At 34.9% G+C, this 21,624-nt stretch overlaps 1 protein-coding gene across 4 annotated transcripts in view; it reads right to left on the bottom strand.

Annotated features, from left to right (window-relative positions):
* Positions 1 to 842: 842 nt before the first annotated feature.
* GRM8 (glutamate metabotropic receptor 8) overlaps positions 843 to 21,624 on the bottom strand; it is a 737,042-nt gene continuing 716,260 nt past the window's right edge. For 3 of the 4 annotated variants that reach the window (XM_038556627.1, XM_038556629.1, XM_038556628.1), the window contains exons 10-11: positions 6,883 to 7,184; positions 843 to 1,125 (exon numbers count right to left, since the gene is read on the bottom strand). In XM_038556627.1, the coding sequence (XP_038412555.1) occupies positions 6,888 to 7,184 (297 nt within the window). In that variant the 3' untranslated portion in view covers positions 843 to 1,125; positions 6,883 to 6,887. The remainder of the gene's footprint in view (positions 1,126 to 6,882; positions 7,185 to 21,624) is intronic. The other variant, XM_038556630.1, reaches the window with a different exon arrangement.

The following is a 21,624-nucleotide window of genomic DNA, read 5'->3' as shown; positions in this document are numbered from 1 at the left end:
AGTGATGCCAAGGGAATAAATATGCTAATTCTGTGCTTTGAGGAATGTACTTGGTAAGGCCCATTACTTCACTGATTTCAGTGGATACCAGGCCCAGGTAAGAAAAGGTTAATAGCACATACCTTGAAATCTTCCAATGTGCAGAAGTTTTGACTTAGAAAATGGAGAATTTCAGTGACCCTTCCACATACTTTTGATGGTGATCTTCATATTATATTCTCCATAGTAAAGTTTAACTCATCATTTGTTAATTAGAATACTTGAAGCAATTTACCTCAAGCTATTGCTTGATTCTTCATTAAAAAAAGCAGTTACTATGAAAAGTTACCATATCCGTTTTGAAATATTCACAGACTCTTACACAAATAATGCTTTTTCATAGAGGAATAAAGGACAATCTTCTTCAAATACACATGAATGTACAAAGACACAATCTTTGAAGAAATCAACCACGGATCACTAGGGCTTTTACATCAGGAGCTAACAGCAGAAGTGCCACCTCGAAAGAGTGTTCCTTGGCTTTAAAACTGGAACGAAACAACTCTCAACATTTGCAAAACATTCCTTTATTATTAGAAATAAATTATTTGTATAAAAAATTGCATGCGTCAACCATTGCATTTATTTTTAGCACAACCCAAGGCTTCAATCCGGTCAGCCATTACAAGAAACAGATTCATTGTCTTATACAAGTTGAACAAGGTGGGACAGGAACGGGAGTTCTCACAATCACAGAAAAATACTTACAAGAATAACATCAGACACGGTTTATTTCAACAGCATTTTTTTTTTCACAAGCTAACATTAGTTTTCCTTTTGTGATTTTTTTTTAACTGCTTATGGGTAAGCAATACTTTAGCTTGACACTCATTGGTTGTACTGTATAAAATGTTTTTTTTTTTTCACTCTGTTTTTGATACTTTTGGCTCATGGCTACTTTGTGTTGCTTACAAGATTGACTATTGATTTGATTGATTGTAGTCTACAGAGATCTCCAGGAGTGAGTTTTGGTGGTGTCATGTTTATTGTTTAACATCACATACCAGACTTCTTCACGTTATACCATTTCCCTGTTTCAGATTGAATGATTGCTGTAGCTGATATATGTTGTCTTAGTAGAGGAAGCTGTTAAGACAAATTAAGACAAATTAATAGGATATCAAAATAAATTATTTTGCTAAAATGATTTTAAAATTCAAATCCTAAAATCACTATTTTATGATATTCCATTTTTACAACATGTTACATATTTTTTTAACCATGTAGTAGGAATTCAGTGATAACAGGAATAATAATGCAGCAACAATTTTAATTTGTAAAACCACTGCTATTTATAACTACTTAGCAGAAAACTAATAATGGAAAAGTTCTAATCATAATAAATTTAGATGAAATTCAATTTAAATGTGTGTTTTGAGTAACAAAGATACACAATATGAAAAATGAAAGAACACATAAATGATCTGCAAAAGACAAAAAAAATATTTTTTTACAACCTAAGTTAAAGACTTCAATTCTTTGAGTCTGATTTGATAACCAAAAACAGGTAAGTAATTACAACTACTTGTGCTTTGACAATGAGTATTTTTCAATTAAAGAAAATAATACTTTTATTTTTTCATTGTTTATTTGGGGGGGTGGGGGGCAGAAGGAAGGGAAGAGAGAATCTTAAGCAGGCTCCATACCCAGTGCAGAGCATTATACAGAGCTTGATTTCATGATCCTGAGGTCATGAGCTGAAATCAAGAGTTGGACCCTTAAGCGACTGAGCACCCCAGGTGCCCCTTAAAAGCAAATAATACTTATAGACTCTAGAAGTAAACATGGTATACTTATGTTCTATAAAGTACATAGAATATTTGTAAATATTAAAGTACATATGTGTATTGCAGGTACATATTTATGTTCCGGTTTCAGCCAAAGGATACAAATGGAGGTGTTTAAAAACAAAGACTCAAAGAAGGAAATAAATATTTTATTCTTCTGATACCAACTCACTATAAAGTAAAACCTATTATTGTAAGATTATTAGAAAGCTATAAATAACAAAGTATTCTAAGTCACATTTATTATACTCATGTTTAAGTTTTCAGAGAATATAAACAAATCCAAATAATCCCTTTGGTTTTTTTGAAAGATGTGATGGAATAAATCTCTCTTCTAAAATTCAAATGTGATGTCCTATATTTCAGTGGAATTCTGGAATGCATAATCATAAGAAGAAAAATATGAAATAATGCTAAATATGTATGTATTTCACTACATAAATCCAATTCAAGATGAAACAGATTTTTAGGTAATTATTTAGTTTTTGAACGTTAAATAAGCAAATTATAAAGCTCCTCCTCTGAAATAGAATCAGTTTATTTACATCAATATAATTGACCTGACAAGTTCCTAGCAGAGATTGAGATCACACAAAGTTCACAATCACAAAAATAAGTGCAGAGAGCCTAAGGAAATGCTAATTATATGTGTTTTTGCTATTTTTTTTATTTCATTGAATATTATGAGCTTTATGCCAAAAAAAAAGCTAACGTATCTGCTTCTCTTGTCTCCATTATTCACACTTCTAGGCTATTATTGTGGCACATAGAAAGGAAGTGGGTTTTTTATCTGGTTTTAAATTACATTCTGTTCCCTACAAAATGAGTTTAAAAAGATCTGTGAATCAAGTCACTGGGCCTCAGTTTCATTGCTAGTCCAAAATCCATAATATTGGGTTTTTGTGAGGATGGAGGTGACTAGGTTTGTGGGGGAGCAGCTGCTGTCTGAGAGAATGAATATGGAATCCTACTTTCCTACTGACCCCTTCCAAAAGGCTAGATGTCTGTGATGTTCAGTTGGTGTGAAGTGAGACAGTGATTTTTATGCTTGTGTACTATTTTTAAATTTTTAAAAAAATTTCTAAACATATAATGCCCTCATATACCTCTAAATTCCCTCTACAAAAACAAAATCTGTTCTTCAATTATGTTTTTGAAGGACTTTCATATAGTCTTTGAAGAAAGATGAAGAAAAATTGTCATAACAGTTAGAAAAACAACCCTTAAAATGGTTGTTCAATGTCCTGCCCTATTCAATATCTTCAACGGTAGCTAAAAATGTAGGAAATATTTATCAAGTTTGTAGATAGCTGGGAAGAAAAATTATGGTTGAAACAGAGGAATAAGACCCAAAAGGCCTTGAAGAAGATGATGTTTAGAAGATGTTAAATTAACAGAAGGTGATTTGGATCAGATCACTCAAGGATCATTCCAACTTTGAGACTCTATAGCTAATTAAAGATTCATACTTCATTTTTTGAACCCTTCAAAGCTATCCCCAGGGAAAAAGAAGGTAGAATTCTACTGAGAGCTCTGACTATAATTTACAAAAGGAAAGTTATCTTAATTTTTCTAATGGTTAGAAAAAGGGATGCAAGGCTATGGACATGGATGATTTAGTCAATGGGAAAACAGTGACGAGGGACAAATTGTGGAGGCAGAAGTCTTGGGAGAATCTTTATACCAAAAGTTTTACAGAGCGAACTGGATGAGAGATGTACATGTGAGCTACTAGGGAGTTTTTACAGTGGCTATGAATATACTTATGTGACAATCAGTTCTGGAATGCAGCAATGGTGAATTGCCTTGTGGACACCACTCTGTGTTCATAAGCTAGAGAAAGCAGTTCCACCTCCAGCAGCAGCTGTTTTCATGAATTATTCATGAACATAGCTTAAGAACTACCATGTTACAGCATTTGTTAATTGGGTACAGTTGATAAATTCATACACATCAACTTGCTTCTAACTCCCTTTCCACACACTTTTATGAAACAACACTTGACCTTTTTTTATGTGAAATGTAGTACTCTGCAAATTCAGTAATTAACATGGACTCATTGGCCTCCCTTCCAGCTTCACATTACTTATATTTATTCTGTGTAGATTTTGAAGCTTGAAAACCTTAAATATGTGGCCAGAATTTCTGGCATTAACAAGTAATCTTTAAGATGAAGTTTCTAAGTGCAAAGGACTTATAGAGCTCTATGGCCATGAAGGAAAAGCATTGCAATGTACATCATAAATACATTGCTAATTGGTCCGAAAAAATCCCAGCAATGGAATAGCAGCCATAATTATCCAAATCCTCCACATATTAAAAAATGAAGAAAGAGGGATGCTAAAAGAGTAGTTTTTGAATTTTAAGTCTTTTCTACTAATGACAGTGCAATCTAGATTTTCCAAGGCAGCAATGACACTTCTATCTTACTTATATGGTGATTCATAGTTTGCAAAACACTTTCTCCTATGTCACTGCAATGGTGACTTGTCACAAGTCTCATAACAGAAAGCATGAGAATGCAGCAACATGGATACTGTTCCAGTAGATTAACTAGCCCTTAATTAATTGAGAACAGACTCCACCCAACCCCAGAGGAGGCATTTTAAATCTGAGGAGGCATGGAGTGCCTGGGTAACTCAGTAGGTTGAGTGGCAGACTCTTAATTTTGAAGGACACAGGTTTTCCAATATTCAGTTCTACTTCTAAAACATAGGCACAATTTTAGAAGAAAAATCCTGCATTTAAGTTATTACGGTCATTGATACTTGTAGGGAGTGTGATTTTAAAGACTTGCCTCAATTAAAGCCACTAGTACGTGTAGTCAAGTTAATAGAGACATATGGAGTCCATGATACATGGTGATACAAGTGAACAAAGATCAACAGTGGTTACCTGGAATAGGACTTCAGGAGAATATGCACTGTCTTTCCTAAATGTGTAAACTATAATCACTTCATTGGACCCAATTTACTAAAATCCAAACTACTTACAAGATAAATATATTAAAGTTGCCAAAGTACAGTTTAACTACCTTTTAGGTAGTAATTGACTTTATCTTGATTCACCTTTTTAATTTTCTTTCACCTTCCAAAAGTGAGTTTCTGACTCTTCCAGAATAGTATAGGCATACCTTCCATTAAGATCTTTCATTCTTATTTCAGAGAAAGTAGGGAAATGCATGCTTGTTATAAAATTTCCATTTCAGTATCAACCAAAAATAATAGAAGGAAAACAAAGAACATGAGACTTACTTCTATTAAATATGGGATTAGTCTTTATCAGTGCTGGGAATATTCCTCTTCAGGGAATTTATTTATTTTTTAAAAGGGTGGGAAAATTTTATTGATTTTTTTTCTCCTGCCACTTTCTAGAAGTAAGTCTGGGATGACTGGTATTTATTTCAATTTTGTTTGGGTGTTCCCATTTGCAACCACATTACAGAAAGTTTCCTGGATTGTTGTTAAAAAACAAAACAAAACAAAACAAAAACCAAATCCAACCACAGACTCTGATGAGTTGTAGTGGGAAATGCCAACAGCCGGCCAACAGCAGTTTACCAGCATCCTACAACAGGTTTTAACTGGCTGCTCTGATGCTTTCAAGGTAGAAAAACACAGATAAGATTCTGCCCTCAAATCATAAGCATTGAACTCTGACACTTTTGATAGTAGCTATAGTGCATCTTTTGCTAAAAGACCAAATAGGCCCATTATTACTAAATTGCTTACCTATAATCAGAGATGATTATAATGATTTGTTACCAAAACCAGTCTTTATTGTAACTTCTCTTGCAGTTTTTCAGGGTTTCATGTTTACAGAAAGGTGAATATATGGGGAGTGTTTGTGGAATTTTTAAAAGACTTTTTTATGTACAGGTGACTAAATTTGGTTATTAGGGAGCTGAAGGGAATCTTCCCAGAAAATCTGACCAATAATTCCAAGAAGTCTGATAGCAATTATAGCCAAAAAACTTAATTGATCAATACTTATCTTTTAAGGCCATTTTTGCATATGGGGCATCAGAGTAGACAATGTTCATCTGGAAATCTTTATGTAAGGAAATGTTTATAAATCTAGTGCAGATTCTGTTGTTATAATAACTAAATTGGATAAAATCCACACTTAATCTTGTCAGAAGTATAGAGAATAGGGAATACAGCCTGCTGGAGGAATCTGAGAGGAAGAGAGTATTTTTGTATAGGGTTTTATCCTTAATTATTAAATACTTGTTATATATTTCCAAAAGACAGGAAGTCTGAGGTCTAATGCAAGAACCTTAGCATTTATATCTTTTTGATCCATCAGAAGCTAGTAACATAAAGATTGCTTTTTTTTTTTCTGTACTCAGCATCTGGTATTTTACAATACAGATCTTCAACCTGTTTGTTACTCTTCCATAGATACCAAAATGGACCAGTTACACTCTACTGGATTAGCTTAGTAGTGGTGTATTGTTATGGTGCACTCCTTCAGGGGTGACTACAGAGAAGAGGAAGGTAGGTGAGGAAGGGACAAGTAGACCAGTAACTGCAGGAAGGATCCTATTTTGAGGTCATGAAGCTTTCAGAGAAGAGCTCTAATTATCTTAATATAGCCGAAAAGGGGGCCACTTGGGGATAATAAGTATTAACTATGATTTAACCTAACATGTTGGCTCACTAGTTTTCTCATTTCCCTAAATACCTATATATCATATCATTTATTTGTGTAAGATCATTGAGCAACCAATAAATCAATAAAGAACAACAAATATTGAACTAACAGAGACTGGAGAGTAGTTTCTAAGTGCTACATAATAATTCTATAAATGGAAGATAATTCCAAGCTTCAGATGCTTGGTTATGCCTCAAAAGGGAGCCACAAATGTGATACTTTGTCAAAGAGATTTCGTATGCATAGTCACGCTCTAGAGAAAAGCCACTCGCCTTAAAGTTATTTGGTTCTAACCAAATGGTTCTAACTGCCATGATTGTCTCATGGTGTGCGAGTACCACCGTGCCCGTGGAACTATGCAGCACAGTCCCCAAGACTAGAAGAAGAATGTTCAACGTACATCTATTAGGAAGTGCTCCCGCTCTTGACCATCGGAAAGTCTACAGATGACTTACTGTTGGTTTCAAGACTCTCACAGAGTTCACTTTTCACCTCTCCATTTGGTCTGTCATTTCCTTTTTGGATCAGTTTGCTTTGCATGGTGGCAGCTGTCACCACAGCCTTGAAGCTCCTCTTGCGTTTTTGAACATTCTGCTCTGGATGAAAAATTATAATATAAACCTTGGGCATATACAGCATGCCTAGAGACACCGAAGCACTTAAACTCATGGAGACAGTAAGGGTTGTTGTCTGGATGTACATCTGAGGGGAGAAAAAAGAAAGAATCAATGTTGGTCAGCCTGATCCAACATAAAGTAAATAGCACAACCATTTTTCTATAACGGATTATTGCAGCTTCTCTGTTCAGGGTGCATTAGAAGGTACTTATAGAAGTTGCCCTTAATAATAATCAAGCAATTCTCTATCCCTACCTGCAAATGTGGGTAAGGTTGTATTGTTTATAGAGCCTAAATCCTCAAAACCAACACAAACAATTAAGCTGATGAAGCTTAGTTTCATTTTTAGATTATAATTAAACCTATACAAGAAAGGGAACAAAACCATTGTGGCCAAAGACTAACATTTTATGCCACACATCCTTTCTTCGGAGAGGTATTAGAGGGTCGAGTATAATTCTTTTAATAATAAACTTAACCTAGAAGCTTATGGTGGAAATGAGTGGGAGTGAAATATAACAGAACACTGCTATTGCCCACCATTGCTTGAATAATGCTAGCTAGCATTTGCATTTTCACATCATGACTTAATTTCAGCTATCAAACTTGATAAATAATAAGCATGCCATAAGGCCTTGATTTTTTAATACCCCCCCCCACCACCACCAAGTATAATCCCAAAGGGTTTCTCAATGGTGGCATCATATCAAAATAAATGTGGTTACTTTTACAAAATACATACCACTCTTTCCTCCAACATTTAAATATGCCCTCTGGGGATAGTGTCTTGACATCTGCATTTTGAAAATTTTCCTCCTATGTTCATTCCTTATACTTATTGCACTGAAATGGACTGCCCTGGTACTTAAAAAGAGCAGTCTCTCTGGAAGATTCTTCTTCCCAGAATATAGAGGTCAACGAGCTGAAAAAGCCAAATCTAAAGTCACTGCTTTTGGCTTTTTCATTATGGTATGAAAACAGACATGATAGAATTTTAATCTTTTTTTTTTTAATTTCTCAGTGTTACTGAGTTATAACTGAAAAACAGAAATTGTGTATTTAAGGTATACAACTTGATGTTTTGATAAACATATGTACTGTGAAATGATCTTTGCTCTCAAGTAATTAACATATCTATCACCTTATGTAGTCATCACTTTTTTCTTTCCTTGTTTCTTTTTATGTTTTTTGTACTGAGAATGCTTAAGATCTACCCACTGAGTGAATTTCAAGTACCTAGCACAGAATTGTAAACTACAGTTGCCATGCTGCATATCAGATCCCCAGAACTTACCCATTCATAACTGAAACTGTATGTGTTTTGACCAACATCTCCTCATTTCCTCCTTCCCCTCCTCCTAGCAAACACTGTTCTATCCTCCACTTTGATGAGTCTGACTATTTAAAATTCTACATATAAGCGGATGATGCAGTCTTTGTCTTTTGTGTCTGGCTAATTTCATTTAGCCTTGTGTCCACAGATTCAACGTGGATGCAAATGGCAGGATTTCCTTCTTTTTAAAAAATGAATAATATTCCATTGTAGGTACATACCACATCTTTAAAAATAAAAACCTTTGACCTACTTCTGGTTTTTGTGTCCTGAGCTCAAAATATAATTCCCCCCAAATAACTTGGAATACTGGGGCCACAAAGAAGCTCTTGGAGGTCCCCTTTTTCCTTTATTTCGTTAATATCTGTTCACTCTAACAGTATCTGAAAATATAAAGTTGTCACGTTGTATCAGGCAATCCCCAGGATCCAAACTGATTGTATCCTTTTAAATAAAGGATCAAAAAACATTCACCTTCAATGCTAAGTACCTGAATCAGCACATCTCTTAACAGAAGGCAAAGCTGTCAGGTAAAGGACTGTCTAAGCTATGAGACTGTCTAAGACTGTCTAAGCTATCCATGTCTGTGAAATTCACACCATACTGAGTTTACTGTTTGTTTACCACTAAGGCTGTCTTTTGCATAAGACCTCATTGTGAGTATCGAATTACCCTTCAACAAGGTGATATAGATGGGTTTGTTTCAAAGTTCACTTCCTCCAGGAAGTCCGCCACGATAAGTCTTACCTTAATTATAATGTTATAATGGTGTCTTATTTTACTTCTAAGCACTAATGCATTGAAAAATTAATATAGTAGAGCACTTACCAATGCATAACTACATAATTATAACTATGATTTATATGTACTTATAGCTGTGATGTATATGAACTTAGCAGTAAATTATATGAAATGCACAACTAGGGTATAAACTTCCTTAGAGCCTGTAACCTACATTCTTTTCCTTATAAGCCACTAAGAAATTATACAAGATTCTACACACACACAAAAAAACTACTAGAAACTGCTAATTATTCTTGGGTATGTAAAGATCTTCAAGAAGATCAGGTTTCTACTAGATCAGGTTTCCACAAGATCTGATTTACACAAATCATACAGAATATGCCTTCCCAATTTCTCCATTCTGTCAAATGGACATCAGCTCTGGCTACAACATAGGGTTGAAGACATTTTAAGTAAGAAACATAAAGTGACAAGGTATGAATCCAGATTCTAGGTTGGACTCACATGTATTAGCCTCCACAGAAACATGATTCAAATACATTCTTCTGCCAAATGATAAATTACTACATGTCATGACCTCTCCTACCAATAAGTGAAATCCCCTGTTAAATTTGAGAGAACGAAGAATCTACTACAATTAAGAAGGTCCTGATAAAATGTGGTTATGTACCTTCAAATCCCCCTAAGCTTTGCCATCTACTTTTAGGGAACTTATTATTATGAATACTCAAACTTCAAAGTGTTAGTTAATTCTCTCTAAATTTCTACTTATTCTCCAGTGAGCATTGCTGCATGAAGCCTTTGCAGAAAACAGGCTATAGAGAAAGAACATTCAAGTAGGGAAACAATAACCCCAAATGCAAACTACAGACATAAATATCCCAAAGCCACTGAAATAGGTAACCATCAGTTTTGTCCCAGTCAGACCCTGCCACCTCACTTTAGCTTAAAAAACAAACAACAAACCAACACAAGACCTCTAGAGGTCAAACAGACACGAAATGATGGGAATACCCACACTGATAAGCTGGATTCTTTATATAAATATTAATCTGTTGGTCTTGCTAAATGCATACTACTAGTTTAAATAATTCATAAATACCTTTCTATTTTGAAAACCTTGTAAATTTTCTCTGCTACCATCAATATAAATGGTAATTTTCTTCCCTGATTCCAAATCATGTCTGTAATATATAATAAATTTAATCTTGCTAAATATTAGGCACGAAGAAGATTCGGGATTGCTAGTTTCCATATTAAATATGTTACTTCAGTCTATCCTTTAGGCAAACCAACTCAATGGAAGATCTAATAAACAAAGACATGAGGATTAAACAGCACTATGCTTAATGTCCAAGCTCTCTATCAGACACTGTTTTCAAATTATACCAAAATGCTGATTTTACTCATGTGCTTTCTTAAAGCAGCTTCTGAAAAATGTTCATGTGAAGTTCATACAGAAAAGCATCTATACAAAACTGTACCCTAAAATCCAGAACCTTACAGTGACCTAGCATTTGTTACAGCGCATTGCACTGTAAGTGTTTGAACGTCATTTTTGAATATTTAATGAAATGAAAAAGGCATATGTACATAACCCCAGTGAAAGCAACAATGGCATAACACACAAATAAATAAAAATGGCACCTGTTCTCATTCTAGAGAGACTAAATCTTCAGCAACATGGATTATTGCATTCCAAATATCTCTCATACATAAAAATAAATGTAGAAATTAGAAGATTGAAAATGAGCATTTGATTCCAAAAGGACTCGTGGATTTTTGTATAGCTATAGAAAATTCTAGTTGTCTGAGCCCTGTAAGAAAGGAACACCACAGCTTATAGTTTTTGCTTTTGTTGTTTTTAAGATAAAGAAGTTTACAGAAATCTCTGGAGTTGCCTTGTGGGTGGTAAAAGCCTCAAGTCAACCCACCAGGTGACAATCTAAACACTAATAAAACTTCCCTGGCAATTGGACAGCTGTGTGATCTTATTTTCATCTCTGACCTTTAATTTCTTACCTATGAAGTTGGGGGAAAATAATACTTTTCTCATAGAAGGGTTACAGAGTGGAATGACATAATCTTTGTAAAATGCCTCACAGGTTCAAAATAGCAGTAGCTCAACAAAGATCATTTACCTTACAACTTTGAATCTAAAAGGACATTAACAAAGCATCCTTCCAGGTATACAGGATAAGAGAGGGGCCTATGAGTCAGTATCCAAAGCAGTTTTGTTTAGTGAATAGCTGACTGCTATGCTCTAACAATACGGTGTCAAGGGAAAGCCTTTTGTAATCTGACTTCAAAGCAGGCAGAATAAAAATTTTGCCCAAAAGTCAACTCTATTTGCTGATGTCAAGGCTATATGCACTGTCTGGGCTACAGTCCTAGGATAACACATTAACTCTCTGCATCGAAGTTACAGCTTCCCGGAAAGCAGAAGGGAACAATACTAACTCCCTCTAACCAACATAAATCCATTGAGGGATGCTGACAGTGGTATTGGGTATGTTAATGTATCCTTTTTTCCAACTTTTTTTTGTGCCCCACCTTCTGCCCCCTGTCACTTCAAAACATTAATAACTGGAGGAAGGTGACTACCTTCTCTATTATGGCCATTGGTAGCCTGTCACTTCTGCCTCCACACTCCAGAGACATTTTGAACCTGCAAGAGTCAGATGCACTGAAACAGGTGTCAGTGATCTGTGGAGAAGTCAGGAAGAGCTGGCACAATGGGACACGCTACCACGACACCTTTTCTGGGACTTGCTATGGTAACTCTTCATTGTCCAAAGGGGTCATTTGTGCCCATCCAGGGTCTCTTGAATGTAGGTCATGGCCTGGAAGAGTTGAGGAGGGAGGAGATTATACTACTTCAGGAAAAATGTCAGTCTTCTACCTGCACAGAGAACTCCATAGACTCGGACAATCCAATCTGGTAAGTTTTCAACCCCTTAATAACAAAGGTGACCTATTTTGAGACCTAAAACCCAAGGCAGGTTTGTGCCATGTGATAAGAAACAAATTCATTATTTATTCCTGAATATTTATTCCTGAATATCTCTGCCTTTCCTTGGATGGTTTAATCTCACTTTTTGCTACAGTCAGCCAGATTTATTTGGCTATTTTGCACACAGTCTGACCAGTGAGACAGTTATGTTAACACCTAAAGCCTGCCTTTCTCTGTTTCTATTATCTATCCCCTCATCTGTATCTCCCTCAAAGTGCCACCTGAATCCAGAAATGAATTTTCTCCTGCTTTTCAGCAGAGCTTCAGTCAATGGACCGCAAATCTCCTTACTAGAAGTTATTTAAAAAAATTTTTTTAAACGGACAAGTTTACAAAGAAACTGTGGAATTGCTTTGTGGTGGTTAAAGCCCCAAATCAACCAATCATGCAACATTCCCTAGCAGTTGGGTACAGCAAACATCAAAGGCAATAATACAACCCTTCTGGCTGAGCCTAGATGCTGGTGAACCATCACCAAGTCTCTATCAAACATTTTGTCAGGGGCATCTGGGCGGCTCTGTGGTTGAGAGTCTTGCCTTCGGCTCAGATCGTGATCCTGGGGTCCTGGGATCAAGTCCCACATCGGGCTCCTTGCCAGAAGCCTTCTTCTTCCTTTGCCTCTGTCTCTGCCTCTCTCTGTGTCTCTCATGAATAAATAAATAAAATATTTTTAAAAATTTATCATTGCTTCTGTATTATTTATTTCAAATACCTTGCTGGCTTCTTCTATTCAGCCAATTCTGAGGGATCTTCCTCATGTCTGTGTCATTTTTGTACTGATACACCCCAGGCTTCAATCCTTAGGTATCTAACTCTTTCTCTCTCTCTCTCTCTCTCATCTCCCTCTCTTTGTGTGTTCTCATTGCTCTCTTGATCATCACCTTTGGCATTATGGCCTTAAACCAGGACTGGCTTCCTAAGTGTGCTACCTGCACACAGGTCCCTTCATTCAGAGCTCCCTTCACACTTGATTTAATGCTCTGACATCACTATTCTGAAATTATTAATAACTTTTGAACACATACACCTGCATTTTGATATTTCCCTGGGCCCTACAAATAATATAGGTAGCTCTGCTTTGAAAAATTATTTAGATGAGGACAAATTCCAGACTTCCCTCAGGAAATCTAATCTCCTTCTGGGTATTCCCTTTGGATGTCTGATATATAAATAAAACTAACAAGCATCTGAATGCCGTCTATTCCTAAATTTACTCTTCTGGTCATCTTCTTTGTTTTAATTCCATCATTAATTTTCCAAAGGACAAAGCCCTTGAAATTGTCCTTGACTCCTCTCTTAACACTCTTTATCTATGAAGAATCCTAGTGATTCTACCTTCAGTATTTATTCAGACAGGTCATTTTCTGCTACCCCTACTGGAACTACATTGCTCTTAGTCAACTTATCACTAAAGCTGTTTTTCCCTTGCTTCCTTCTGCCTGGTCATCAGATTGATCTTAACACAGCAGCCAGAATAGTCCCATTATTCATAAGTCAGGTAGGCCATCCTCACTCTCAAAACTTTATAATGACTTCACATTGATGGTGTGCCTACTATGACCAACAGGGTCCTCTGAACTGACAGGGCTTTATTCTTTCCCTCATGCATTCTTCCCACCATACTGGCCTACTGGCTGATCCTGGAATATACCAACCTCACCTTTGAGGTTGGTATATGATGATTCAAAAGCCTCACCTTTGAGGCTTTTATATTTTGAAGGCTTGTTCCTTCATTTCATTTAGTTCTTTCTTGATCTGTTCTTCCCAGTGAGATCTCTCCTAAACTATTAAATACTATAACTCCCATCCTCCACCAGCAATCCTCAGCTTTATTTTAATCCTCAGCATCTAACATTTTCTAGCATAAAAGTCTATATATATTTTACTAATTTAATCTATGTATTGTCTATTTCCCTTAATTAGAATAAAAATTCCATGAGTACAGAGGTTTTTACCTATTTGGTTCGCTGCTACAAACTCAACCCTAGGAACATTGCCTGGTCAGCATACATTTGTTACATCCTGGGATATAGGTCCTAACTCTTAAATTTGGCATTTAAAGGAAATGACCTATGTAGTTTCAAGAGGGAAACAATAAATCAGATTCTAAAGCTGGAAAATAGAAAATGTCTCAAATCAACATCTAAGGTGAGACAGAAACTCTTGGATGGATAAACATGATGCTCTTCTTTTTAACTGGAAATATGACAATATTCTCAACTTAGCAACAGACAATATAAATTAAAAGTCAGTGGTCTCCATTTGGGAATATGAGAGCTCTGCACTCAGCCCTGGATCTTTCCCAAATATAAGAACATTATAGCCGAGGGTAATCCAGTCACAGTATTTGTAAGCTTCCACGGACCTAACTTGAAGAACTTTAGGAGACAGTCAATGTAAAATATTGGCACAGCATCTGGCACATGGTAGTCAGTAAGTGATACCTACTAATTTCATAACTTAACCTTGACCCTGTTCTCTATTCATCTTCCTCTGTCCCTCCCACAGTAAGACTTAATAGTACTGCTCTTTCAAAACCTCAAGATTTTTAGTTCTTTATTTTTTTTTTTATTTTTAGCTCTTTAAATAAAACACACACACATGCACCCACACAAGATATGGGCACAAACTATCTATTCATATGGAAATATTACTTAATGCATGTGGGAAAATCTAGGGTCAGCATATTCAAAGACTCATAGTCTAGTTTCATTCTGGGAAAAAGCACCACCCTGAGTGTTGTGCTTCTCTCGTCGGGTAGAAATCAGTGTTGCTGACCCACCCACAGGTCAGAAACATTACACTGTGTTTTCATTAGGAGAGATGGAGATGGTTTGCTCTGACCCACTTGCAGTCTCTCATCATATCCCCTTTTGCTCAGGACACATGTTAAAAATGAAGAGTCAAATTAAAGGACAAAGCCTATGGATGCAGAACTGGGCTGGTTCACATGTGAGGTCTGAATCCTTAACCTCAGACTTATTGGGAATGGTGGGAACCAGATGCACAGAATAATAACGCATCAACCAACAAGTAAAATATCAGCTCTGCCAAGGGTAGAAAAGGACAAGTAGAAGCAAACTCATGATCCTCTAAAGAGGAGTAACAGATATTGGATTTATAATGAGTGTTTATAATTAAATATACATGATATTTAATATTGAGTTAGTAAATACAGTAATTTATTTTTTATTAAAGTCTGATAGACATTTTATAATGTGGATATTTTAAAGTAGAGCATGATTCAATAAAATGTAGACTTTAATTTGCAATTATTCTCCATAAATATTATTTATAGAAACATAATAAAAAATAATTTCTTGAACAAAGGTGTCACATTTTCTACAGTGGCATATGGAAATGAATGTGAGGCATTTAATCGCTGAATGTTTATTGGCTTATCTCTTACAGGTATTTTTCTCCATGTTTCCCTCCATGGACTCCTGCTTCCATGCTGCCTTTTAGCACTTTATCATTTTGCAACAGCATGATCAGAACTAAAGATAACGGTAATGGAGACACCTTTAATTATAGTAATTTCAATAGTATCTATTTGAACAGATAGAAAATACAATAAACATAATATTAACAAATAAACAAGAGTTTAAAGAAAGAAGCAAGGGAGAGGAAATAATTACTGCAAGAATGAAATTTATCTGTGAGCTATATAATCCTTTTTTTTCTTGGCAGTCAGCAAAAAGAAAATATTTTATTTATTTATTTATTTATTGTTTTGAAAAGAAAATATTTTGAATCCTACAGTTATCATTGTTTGGAGATAGAAGCTTTGCTGGAATTTAAATTAGAGGAGAAATTTATTATTTAGGTTTCATTACTGAAGGAAATTTGGTAACGTTATGGAAAAGGTTCCAACAATAATTTTGTAAAAGGTACTAAATCTTTATTCCTATAGATACATCCCATATAACTCTCTAAAGCCAAAATAATTAGATCAGTATCTCAGTGCAGTAACTTTTGTGAAGGCATAAGATGTTATAGAAATACTATTTTTTCCTGGTGATATTACTTTATACAGTAAATAAGAACCAACAGAGATGGTGTTATGGCTGAATTACATCCTACTCAAAATTCATGTGTCAAGTTCCTAATCCTAAGTGACAATATTTGAAGAGAGAGTCTTTAAAGAAGTAATTAAGTGAAAATGAGGTCTTTAGGGTGGTCCCTAATACAATCTGACCGGTGGCCTTATGAGAGATGAGAGCCAACAATCACATCAGGGATGTGTGTTTACAGAGGAAAGACCCGCTGAGGACACAGAAAGAAGGTAGCCATCAGAAAGCCAGTGATAGGCCTCAGAAGAAACCAATACTGTCCACCCCTTGATCTGTGACTTCTAGTCTTTAGAACTATGAGAAAATAAACTTATATTAAGCCACCATGTCTTTGGTACTTTGTTATGGCACTCTGAGCACGTTGAACACAAGTGAAGAAATAATATCACTCAAAGAGTTCTATCAGTTCTATCATTGTAATTAGTTTGTGCTTCAATATATCAACAATATTTCAGATTTCTGATTTTATTTAACATATGAATTTAGGAGCTACACAATACTTATAACCAAAATACCTATTAGCTGTTGGGGATAATAAATCATCATTATGCCAAATTTTTTATGTACATTAACCCCTCATGATAATTTTATTAATTCAGGAGTGGGTCTATTTTGGAGAATTTAAATATCATTTTCAAACAACTCATGAAGATACAGCTGAGGTTTGTCTCTCTTGAAAGCCCATATCCTTATACACAAAATGGCTCCAAGAGATACACAGCAATGTGAAAGAGTAAGGCAATAATGATTTGAATCTTTACCAATTTGGAAAACAAATCATTTTTCTATTAGAATTGGGTCAAATTTCATAAAAATTAAGAAACTCAGCTAAAGCACCAAATTAATACTAAACTGAGAATTCAGAGTTTTTTTTTTTTTTTTAAAGACTGCAGCTATTGGTCAGCTACTTTCCATATGAACTTTACCATTGATCCTAGAGCAGCTTTCTTAGGATTCTGTCTTGTTGAACTTAATAGGATCATCAAGCTGGAAATATTTGCCCAAACAGCTGGATAAGTTAATCTTTCTAAATAAAGATATTTGCATTGAGTTTGCACTGGCCAGAGCAGAGAAGTACCTGATGGAACCACTGGCCACCAGAGAGTCAAGGATTATCTTCATTTAGGAGACAAATTGCCACCACACTGTTTCCACATGTACACCACTCCATCTCTCAGCCAACAGACACAAGCTGCGGACAACACAGTAGGCAGAAAACTGGGAATCACAAATACAGATGAATATACAATCAAGAATTAGCAAATACTTATGGAGAACCAATACTATGAAAGAGAAGTATCAGACTCCACAAAGAGAATAATAAAAACCCAAAGGAAGTGATCCAATAGAGTTAATGCAAGACCTTTGAGGTAAAATTAATTATCTTTGAAAGCTTTGAAAGAATAATAAATGTGTTCAGAAAAAGTATCCAATCAATATCAGAAAAGTTAACATTTTCATCATTAAAATTAAAACTTCAGAATAGAAAGACTTTTGATTCTGGCTATAAAGGAGTAGCTATAATCAAACCAAGCCACCCACTGAGAATAACTATTAAAGAATCATGAAGTTAAAAAAGAAAGAAAGGATGTTTGGAGGTATCAGAGAAGAACCAAGGCAGCCAGGACTCAAGGGGCCAAGATCCTAGGAAGGAAAAAAAAAAAACAAAAACAAAAACACAAACCTTGATGTGAGCCAGGCATTCTCCACTTTTATCCATAAGGAGTGTGCTGATTCAGTGTATGAGTGTTGGAGGGCAGAAATCTTAAGAAAGACCTTTCAGCAGTCTCATGGGGCTGAGGAGACAAAAACTGGAATTCAAGGTTACCAATGCAGCCAGGATTTGAACACCCAAGATTCCAAGGTACCACAGAGAAGTGAACCTGATGTTTTATACTGATTTTTTTTCTTGAGACCTTGCTGAATCCTAAGTGTGAGGAGCAACAGGCTAAAGTAGTAGTAGTAGTAATAATAATAATAATAATAATAATAATAATAATTTTAAAAATCAAACATAATTCAGATTCAGAGGGTAACAAGCTATATGGTGTATGCAATTGTATCGTGAAGGCAGAGAAACAGAAGTTGGAATTCAGGTCCTTTAATTAGAATGGGTAGTCTTAAACATCCTGGACTTTTAGCTAATATATCTGAAGACATATCCGCTAGGATAAAAGAAATATCAAAAATAGACAAACCCATAGAATTGCAATCCTGGACTATTTTAAGGTGAAATGCCTCTACTTTAATTGTTGACTAGTAAAGTTGAAGCTTCTCTAAAGGAAAATCAAACATCTGTAACATCTGCATTTTTTTAATGTACAGTGTCAGGTATTTACTTAAAGATAACCAACCAGGCATGCCAGAGCACAGGAACAAATGACCAAAGTCAAGGGGGGAAAAAATCAAAGGGTGAAAGTAATGCTACAAGTGATCTAGATACTGGGCTTCTCAGACAAAAGTTTACAAAAACTTGAACATAAATATATTGAAAAATATAATAATTGAATTCAATAGATGAGTTTAACAGTGGGTTAGATACAGCACAAGACATGACTAGTGAACTGGAAGATAGCAAAGTAGCAAATGTCCATACTGAAGTATCAAGATTATAATTAAGAATTTAAAAAATACAGAAAACATGATTAGAGATGTATAAAACATGATACAAAACTTGAATATATATGTATTTGGAGTCCCAGAAAAATAAGAGAAAGATAATCAGTAAAAAGAAAAAAAAAAGCTTCAAGAGATACTAGCCATGAATTTTCAAAACCTAACAAAAAATGAACTGTTAAATTACACAGAGAAAAAATTTACTACAGGACTACATTCCAAGCAGTCTTCACAAATTTCAAAGAATTGAGGTTTGGAATATATTATCTGATTAATGTGTAATTAGGGTGGAAGGTAGAATCAGGACAGAGATAAATAACAAAGATATAAGAAAAGCACCAAATGATTGAAAATCAAACAACACATTTCAGAATCACTTGTAAATCAAAGAAGAACCAATAGTGAAAATTAGAAAATATTTTGAACTGAATAGTAAGATACAATGTATCAAAAGTTAGAAGATACTGCTAAAGCAGGTATTAGAAGAGATCCTGCTATAAGTATCTACCCCACAAAACTAAAGATAGACTTTAAACCCAATGAACATAAAAGGAAGAAAATAATAAAGGTGAAGGATAAAACTCAATGAAACAGAAAGCAGATGCAAAATAGAGAACAATCAACAAAGGAAAAAATTCTGTGAAGGGACTGTAAAAATAACAAACTGCTCACAAGGCTGACCAGGAGAAAAAGGAACAAGACATGGTATAAAGTTAAAAAAATATAGTACTAAACTAGTATTAGATGTTGTTAGGAAAAAAAAAACTAAAACAAAATACAAAACAAAAATATAAAAGTATATGTTTAAAATTTGAGGGTGACCTAGGAAAAAATTGAAGTAGAATCTACACTTCTGAACAATCAAAATGCAAAAAAAAAAAGAAAGAAAATCATTGGTTAGCAAAAACTCAGAAAAGAAAAAGAATAGAAACATGAGATTATAGTAAACATAAAATCAAGTAAATTGGCAAACATAAATCAGTAGTTTTCATGATACAGATTAAATTCCCCACTTAAAAAACAGAGCTCATCAGAATAGATTTTAAATGTTATTTCAATAAAGAGAACACTATAGATGAAGGCTAAGAATGAACTAAATGGAAAAAATGTACCAGAAAAAAAAAGTAAAGAAGATGGAATGGTAATATTAATATGGAACAAAATATGCAAGGGCATGTGAGAGGCTCAGTCAGTTAAGTGTCAGACTCTCGATTTCAGCTCAGGTCATGATCTCAGGATCCTAAGATTGGGCCCCATGTTGGCTTCCGTTCAGCAAGGAGTCTGCCTGAGATTCTCTCTTGCTGCCCTCTCCTGCTCACATGGGCTCTCTCTCCTTCTCTAAAATAAATATAACCTTTAAAAAAATCTTAAATTATACAAAGATCGATCCATGTAACTACCTATCCAACTACCTGTCTATCCAACAGTACATTATTACAATGTGTGAAGAAGCAAGTCATAGATATACAAGGAGAAATCGACAAATCCATTTTGTGAGATTTTTAAATCACCTTTTCAGAGATTTAAATTTAAATATACAACATAAAATTAAGGTTAAAAATAAATAACTCAAGTAACAAAACTGTCATTTTAATTGCATTATTTTAAAACATCATGGACTCTTCACAGAGATTGATCATGCATTAGATTACCAAAAAACACAAATAAATTCAGGAACATATAAGCTACCTTCATCCCCCCTAAAAGGCAATCAAATTAGAACTATAACTAATAAATAAATAAAAGTTTTTGTAAAATAACTGGCACCCCTGTAAGTAGTTTGCATTAAAAGAAAATTATGAACTATTTAGAAAAGGACAAGCATAAGAGCAGTACATATGAAATTTGTGGATGCAACTGAAATGATGCTTGAAGAAAAGTTCAGAGACTAAAATGACAACCTTAGGAAATAGTTAAGTCTTAAAATTAACTGTGGAACTAGTCAAAGTGAAAAATAAACTCAATAATTGTAGAAGGAAGGAAATATCTGCGATCTGAGATAAAGAAATGAATGAGTGAAGTAAGTCAGTCGGAGAAGGACAAACATTATATGTTCTCATTCATTTGGGGAATATAAATAATAGTGGAAGGAAATATAAGGGAAGGGAGAAGAAATGTGTGGGAAATATCAGAAAGAGAGACAGAACGTAAAGACTGCTAACTCTGGGAAACGAACTAGGGGTGGTAGAAGGGGAGGAGGGCGGGGGGTGGGAGTGAATGGGTGACGGGCACTGGGTGTTATTCTGTATGTTAGTAAATTGAACACCAATAAAAAAAAAAAAAAAAAAGAAATAACTTTTGTCTATACAAAAAAAAAAAAAAGATGTGGTAGGATTATTGGGAGAATTAAATAAGAGAATGCATGCAAATTGCATATAAAAAAAAAAAAAGAAATGAATGAGGCAAGAAACTAAAGCCGGTAGACATAGTCAATAAAACCAAGTCATATTTGGCTGTATCTCATCAAAAAAGAGATAAGACATGACTAATAAACATATACATTATAAAGTGGTTATAAATAAAGATACAAATTAGATTCTCAAATTATAAAAGCAAATTATGCATAACTTTGCGCCACTAAATATACACATCTAGGGGAAAAAATGCATTATTGCCCAGGAAATAAGGCAAAAAATGCTTTATTGGTCAGAGGTGGGGGGGGGGACTGATAGATTGAGAACCATGTGGGAAAGATGAAAAAGATAGTGCATAATAGACGGAACAGCGCATTCTCGCACCACTCCCT

The sequence above is a fragment of the Canis lupus genome, chromosome 14, assembly GCF_011100685.1.
Source record: "Canis lupus familiaris isolate Mischka breed German Shepherd chromosome 14, alternate assembly UU_Cfam_GSD_1.0, whole genome shotgun sequence".
Taxonomy (NCBI): Eukaryota; Metazoa; Chordata; class Mammalia; order Carnivora; family Canidae; genus Canis; species Canis lupus.
This window is presented reverse-complemented; position numbering and strand designations above follow the sequence as displayed.